At 37.8% G+C, this 6,883-nt stretch overlaps 1 protein-coding gene across 1 annotated transcript; it reads right to left on the bottom strand.

The window, feature by feature from the left end:
• LOC127420090 (45 kDa calcium-binding protein) lies at nucleotides 1-6,598 on the bottom strand. Its single transcript, XM_051662075.1, has 7 exons — nucleotides 6,257-6,598; nucleotides 5,621-5,972; nucleotides 5,283-5,419; nucleotides 3,912-4,025; nucleotides 3,673-3,831; nucleotides 2,213-2,388; nucleotides 1-2,128 (listed from the first exon to the last, which is right to left on the bottom strand). Exons 2-7 carry the CDS (start codon nucleotides 5,947-5,949, stop codon nucleotides 1,952-1,954), a joined length of 1,092 nt encoding a protein of 363 aa, XP_051518035.1. The 5' UTR covers nucleotides 5,950-5,972; nucleotides 6,257-6,598; the 3' UTR covers nucleotides 1-1,951.
• Between the last annotated feature and the right edge of the window lie 285 nt (nucleotides 6,599-6,883).

Below are 6,883 nucleotides of genomic sequence, written 5' to 3'. Positions count from 1 at the left end.
TCGAATTTTGGCAACTTTTTATTTCTCAATAATTGTTCACAGACCTCCTAGCAAATTAATGAGAATTTTATATGTGGATATGATCCTGATATCAAAAGAAATGTATTTACTTCATCTTGCAACATTTGTTTTATGGTATAAGATAGTCCAGAACAAATGAACAAAACAGTCAACAATCCTGATGTGCTGATATCATGAGGGTCCAATTAATCAAAATTACATATAGAGATTAGAATAACTATCATTTTTTTATAACAATTTTAGCCTGATTTTGCTTTGCAACCTCTCTAATCTAGCAAACAGTTTCAACCGTAAGTATGAAGAAAGTTTAAAAGTTTTAGAGGTAAAGTGTCAAGTTTAGAGGTATGTTTTGTCCATTGCTTGATCAGTGTATTAATATGGGATGAAAAAAATCATTTTCATGAATATATAAACTACAATACGGTGCATTTCAAAGCTTAACAATGTTCAGCAATCAGAAACTCAGACACAAGTGGGTTTTTTCAAAACTTTACGTCAAGCAAGTCACTTGAATTTCCACAGGATGAGGGCAATATAGTCAGTCAATGTTCTGTACAACGATGATTGTGAATAGATTAGGAGCTATTATTTAAACAGCCAAAAAGTCCTCTGTGGGAACCACAAAGCAAAAGAAAGTAAAATAAGCCTTAGTCATCAATAATTCAAACAGAAAAAAAACCACAAAAAAAAAAAAAACACGTTTACGAAAAATTCATAATCTGAAACTATTACCAAAGCATGCTTAACAATTATTGCACATTCAAAGACTGTCTTTGAACACCAAAACCAGAGATTGGTGCTCAAATATATAGGCAAGACCAGAAAATACATGAAATTCTGCTTCCATTAGTCATAATCATGAAATAATAATAAAATTATAAAAGTTCCTCTGGTTGCGTATGCCTTTCAATGCATTTGTCTTAAGCTTATTGTATAATTCTTGGAAATATTTTTAACTTTTATAAAAATTACTTCTAGATCTCTAAATACAAACTTTAATGGAGAAAGCGCTATGACCACGTCTGGGAACAAGTTCTCAAATAAACTGTCAGGGTCAATGAACTACTGACTTATAAGCATGTGACTGAAAGAGATTTCTGAGGTAACAGGGTCATTTGAATTTTCACTTGCAGTCATAAGAGTCAAAAAAAAACAATACTCAGGCCAGCCGCAATAATGAATTCAACAAAATGGCTCCTTACAAAAAAACCTGGTGCCCAAATAATACAATACGTCACATCTGGCTTTATTAATCTATACTCTCTCAACTGAATTTTTTTTACTGCTTTGCATTGAACAATGAGATCCCAAAAAGAAGTGCTATATACTTTAGCTTTCACAAAATGACCACCCTAAATAATTTTCTTAATCTTTGGAAATAACAGGGGTTGCAGCTTAGTAAACTAAATATACAAACCCTGTCAAAGCCCTGCCTTACAACTAACCCACCCAAAATTTCAAAACATTTATATATAACATGTATATATTATGGCACTCCAAGTAACTATATTATTTACAGTAATCAATTTATAAGTTGATTCCACCTTTATGTGAAACACACTCTTTCCCCCTGACCAAATTCCTCATATACATACATTTCTCTAAATTATCAACACTCAACAATTCATGAAAGTGACAAAGTGTCTCAACTTAATTACAGGGGAATGTATGGGGCAAGCTCATATGTAACTTGGAAAACCTTTGAACAGCACACCTGTGACTTCACCTTTGTACTGCAATTTTAAAAAAGGTTTTCTGGCTTGCAGGTTTGTAAAGTTACAAACACATGTTCAAATGCACTTGTTGAGCCAATCTGGAAGGCAAGCAAAGAGCAACATCGTTCTTGCAACACTTTGTATAGCCCTCAGTGTAGCCTTAAGGGATATATACATACATATTACTATTCTTATTTTTTACAGATTTGAGGAGATTAGAACTCCTCATGTACGTTGCGGGCATAGTCCATGAGTTTGCTGCCAGTAAAGTACTCGCTGTATTTAAGGATCTCTTCTAGTTCCAAGTTATGGTTTTGGTTCTCATCTGCAACAGCAATCATCTGCTTGGCTTCATTCAGAGCATTGTACTCATTCATGGGGTCCATGTACTCCTGTGAAAGAAAGATGTAAAATGAATGAGACACTACTGTATTAAAGTACTCTGATTCATCAATAACACTTAAAAAAGGACCAACCTCCAACTCTTCCATGGTTACAATCGTATCATGGTTAGCATCAATGACCTCTTCAAACTCCTTCTTTCTTTCACGAACCCAGTCATCATCGATGTCTTGGGCCTGCTGATTCTCAACAGTTCCCATAGGGAGGGAGATAAATTCAGCAAGAGTCAACTTTCCATCTCCATCTTGATCTGTTTAATTACACACAGGGTTCAGTTATCAATAATAAAAAAAAAAAAAAAAAAAAGAAAACCCCCCCATTCTCTTTTCACTTTCTGATCTTTCATATGCTCAACTACCATGTTCTTAAAGGGATAGTTTACCCAAAAATATAATTCTCTCATCTTTTACTCACACTTATAATGACTCAAACTCATAGGACTTTCTTTCTCTCTTCTGTGGAACAGAAAATGACGATATCTTGAATGATGTGTTTTTTGGGTCCAAAATGTTTACACTCCAAAAAGCACATAAAGGCTGTATAAAAGTAATCCATATGACTCGAGTGGTTTAATCCATGTCTTCTGCAATGCGAAAAATGCACCAAAATTCCCTAAAAGTCCAAAAAGTCCTTTTTCACTATAAATCTTGACATCCAGCCCGATTGATCTATATCAATTTTTTGCAGTGCAGGCTTCAAGAAGGTGAATAACATTTTCAGTATCAGATCCTTTTAACTTTCATCTACATTTATAAAAAATAGTCCAACTGGGCACGAAGACAGCTAACCTGGCAAAATACACACACATTTTGGGGATAATAGTCCGTTTTCTATAATGTTAACCTATATTTTATTGCTACTTTTCAGTATTGAATGGATTATAAGTATATATACAGTATATACAATGAACTTCTCCCGCTTCATCCGCCATCTTGGATTTATTTTTCCACAGTGCTCATCACGGTGTATTCTGGCCTACACAGTGAGGATACGTAAAATGATACCTTAGAATTTGGCCAAAACAAATTATCTTATGAGGCAACATGATTTAGATACCTACCTTTTGGAACAGCCTCCGCGTCGGGAGCGCTCCGATGTTTCCTTAAAATGCTGCCTCCGGAGGAAGCTCACTTGGTTTAGTGTGTAAAAGAAATTCTCTCATAAGTGTGCAAAGGAGACTGTCGATGTCAAAATTTATAGTGAATAAAGACTTAAGTTATAAGTTTCTCACACAACGCAATCATATTGCTTTAGAAGACATGGAATAAACAACATGAATCGTATGGATTACTTTTATGCTGCCGTTATGTCCTATTTGGAGCTTGAAAGTTTTGGACCCTATTGACTTACATTGTGTTGACAAAAACACATCATACATCCTTCAAAATATCTTCGCTTGTATTCAGCAGAAGAAAGAATGTCATACTGGTTTGTGACACATGAGGGTGAGTAAATGATGAGAGATGGGTGAACTATTACTTTAACGACACCAAAATTATATGTCAGTCTGTAGGTATGACATTCCTATGCTTACCAAGATCTCGGACAATCTCCTTCACCATGTATCTGAGCATGCCTCTGCTGTGCTCAGGGTGCAGAAAAGAGAGGAACTCTTCTTCATTCAACAACTGATCAGCTGGAGGGTTATCTGCCTGGAACCAGCGATCCTTCAAACTCTCCAGAACCTCCTGGGCTGTGGTGATGCCATATCATTAGAAATGGGTTTATTACGAGTACTGCACACTATCCAATTAATTCTTCTCAACAACTTACTTTCTTCATCCACCTTTATTTCTTCATTGTTCTTTATCTTCTCAGCTACTTCTTTCTCATTGAAACCTTTGCTGGCCAAAAACTTCACACGGTATTCATCCCAAGTAACATGTCCTGAGAGAGAACAATTTGAGCAGATCAGGTCAAAAATGTGCATTTATTAAGTGTTATGAAAGAAAAAAACAACATGTCAGAGAAAAAAAAAAAGAGGATTGTTGACATTTTGTGGCAAAAAGACAAAAGCCAGTGGCTGCACACTACAAACTCCAAATATCTTGATCTCTCTCTGTTCAGTCGGAGGTATGTCACACTTGCGATACAAAATGGTGGAGGGGTGAGAGACATAATGACTCCCCTGACTCCCTCTCTCTGATTCAATATGATGTAGAGCTCGCCGAAAGAACAGCAACAGAACAATTTTTACCATTAACCATTATGATGTGTTTTTCTAGGTGCTGGAACCATTAACTCAGCAGGAAGTCCTGACGATCAAAGGATTAACAACCTCCCGCTGGCAGACACTAATGTGTGCTCCGTCTCTCACCTACTGGCCAGCGTTTGCGTAAACGAAGCTTAAGACCAAAGGCCAGACACGCATGACGCGAATCTCCTTATCAGCAGAGCGCTCAAGCACTTAGAGCACGCAATTGCTTTTTCTAACCGAGCGTCGTTGAACACGCAGAATGCGCCTGGAATTATTTCCACTAATTAGTGGGTCCACAAGGTGGCAACACTCACATTTGAGACGTTGCTGTCATGAAGAAGCACTAAAAGAAGATGTAATCGCCGCTAAACATCAGGAGATGAATGTAAAAACAACAACGGTGGATGTGTACATCAAGAGCGTGTGTGTGGATGTCAGGAGATACCTACATTTGCATTTGTAACTCAAGTCTGAAGGAATATAAAGACATCTTTATGGGTCTAAACTCCTGAAGAGAAATAGTCCAGCGTCTTGTAGTAGTCGTAGCGCACATGTGCCAACCACCTGCGTATGTGGGCACAGTCATATGGAGTATACTTTGACAGGCTCACGTTCTACTGTACAAATAGGCTGAACGGTCGTGTCAAAATCAAAGTAAACTTTGGGCTTTACATCTGAAAATTGCTTGAAAAATCAACTAGTGTGATGCCGGCTTAACTTGTAAAATGCCATTTTTAAACAAGGATAAATTTTAAATAGATGACGTGTATTTGCTCTAGTCTAGTAAAACAGTGTAACACGTAAAGCCATTATAACTGGAAGATGGTATCTATGGGAAACCATTTTTAAACCTCTTAAAAACCTGATCATGCATTTGCTATCCTATGAAATTATATCTGCTAGACAATTCCATGGCACAAAACTATTGCCAATTAAATGTTGTTTACCATCTCCATCAGGGTCCACAGCATGGAAACTGATCTTATTCTCTCTAACAGCTTCCTGAAAATGTTCCTCCGTCTTCTCCATGATCCAGCGCTGCATTTCTTTAGCACTGACACTCCTGTCTTTATTGATATCCACCCTAGTGACAGTGAATAAAAGCTAATGATGTATTTATAGAATATTTGAGCTTCAAATGTTTTTTATTATATTTGCTTATATATGTTGTTCATGATGACTAACAGAAATTGCTTGCTGTTCATTGTGTTAAGTGAGGAATGTGTGCCTGCCTTTAGAATGACACCTAAGAACATATCTCATATTTCAACAGATGTGGACATACTTGGTGAAGATTTCAATAAGCTTCTTCCTGTTCCGTCTGGGTTCTGAGTCCTCCTCAAACTCCTCCATCTCCTTCCCCAGAAACACCTCTTGATGAAAGTCTTTATTGAGGTGTCCATCCATCTCCATCTTCACACCGTTCAGATGGTCAGGTGGAAGGATCTCATTTTCTTCTTTACTGCTGGGATGTTTGTCTTTTAATGCTGACATATTCGCCGGCCTGGCGTTGACATTTATGGCCAGAATTAGCAACACAAATGCTGCCAAAGATGAGGCCCACAGGCGGCCAGTCCGAGGTCTTCTCTGGGTACTCATGGTGTACCGTGTCATCTTCACAAACTAATGCAGAAATACTAAGAAAAGAAGACCAAATTCAAACAAACAGGCAGAGTCGAAGACATTTAGTGAAAACGTGCGGTTTATGGGTCAAATTGAAGAGTGGCAAATAATACAATGACTTTGCGGCTTTGGGTCGTGATCATCTGACAGAATAATAACAATCAGATAGTCTTAACCAGTTAGCGTAATATGAGTTACCATCGGCTATAAAGCAGCACAACTTTGACAACAGCCGCTCAAAGAAATAAAGACAGAGCCTGTCAGTTAGTGAAGGAGAGAAACATAACACATTACCCACCTGTCCGTTTAAACTGTCACTTTAAAATAAGTAAATGAAAAATAGCAAATGGCCTGCTGTATTTTAACGCCCGTGAGCTGTCTATACACTATGCGTGTACGTTCCTGTACACGTCGCCACTCGAGAGGAAAAGCTGGTCACTGAAGCAGTTTATAGCGCTGAAAATGACCTCCTCCTTCTTCTGTGTGTGTGTGTACTCTGATCAAACACGCAACCCCATGGGAAAGACAGCGATGAACGCAGGTGTTCACGTAGCTGACACCGGTAGCGTTCACGAACGAAACATTGCTACGTTGTCAAGATCTCACTTCCTCTTCTTGTGTAACAGGCGGTGAACTGGAGGAATAACGCGCATATCGCCTCCTATTGTACAAGGAACCGCATAGTAATCAACATCCGGCAACTTTTTGGTTTTAAACCTGGCATGAAACCTTTGACAGACGTCTATAAGCTCACCAGTTAAAGCTATTGATTGGAGGAAAGACAACCTGATAAGAGATACATTGGAGAGAGGAAGACATATCTAGCCCATAGAAAAATGTATTCATTTAAATTAACATTTCAGGGACTAAAAACGATTCGAGGAATGAAACCAAAAACAAGAACAAAGTCACTTTCAGTTGTTCC

Source organism: Myxocyprinus asiaticus, chromosome 29, assembly GCF_019703515.2.
Source record: "Myxocyprinus asiaticus isolate MX2 ecotype Aquarium Trade chromosome 29, UBuf_Myxa_2, whole genome shotgun sequence".
In the NCBI taxonomy this organism is placed as follows: Eukaryota; Metazoa; Chordata; class Actinopteri; order Cypriniformes; family Catostomidae; genus Myxocyprinus; species Myxocyprinus asiaticus.
The sequence above is the reverse complement of the archived record's forward strand: the minus strand, read 5'-3'. Positions and strand labels throughout refer to the sequence as shown.

What these genes read in the sequence shown, in the direction of transcription:
- LOC127420090 (XM_051662075.1), bottom strand. Translation starts at nt 5,949, where the DNA reads ATGACACGGTACACCATGAGTACCCAGAGAAGACCTCGGACTGGCCGC. An exon ending in AATAAAGGTGGATGAAGAAA is followed by an intron (nt 3,832 to 3,911) that starts GTAAGTTGTTGA and finishes GCATCACCACAG; the next exon opens with CCCAGGAGGTTCTGGAGAGT. An exon ending in GGAGATTGTCCGAGATCTTG is followed by an intron (nt 2,389 to 3,672) that starts GTAAGCATAGGA and finishes GTAATTAAACAG; the next exon opens with ATCAAGATGGAGATGGAAAG.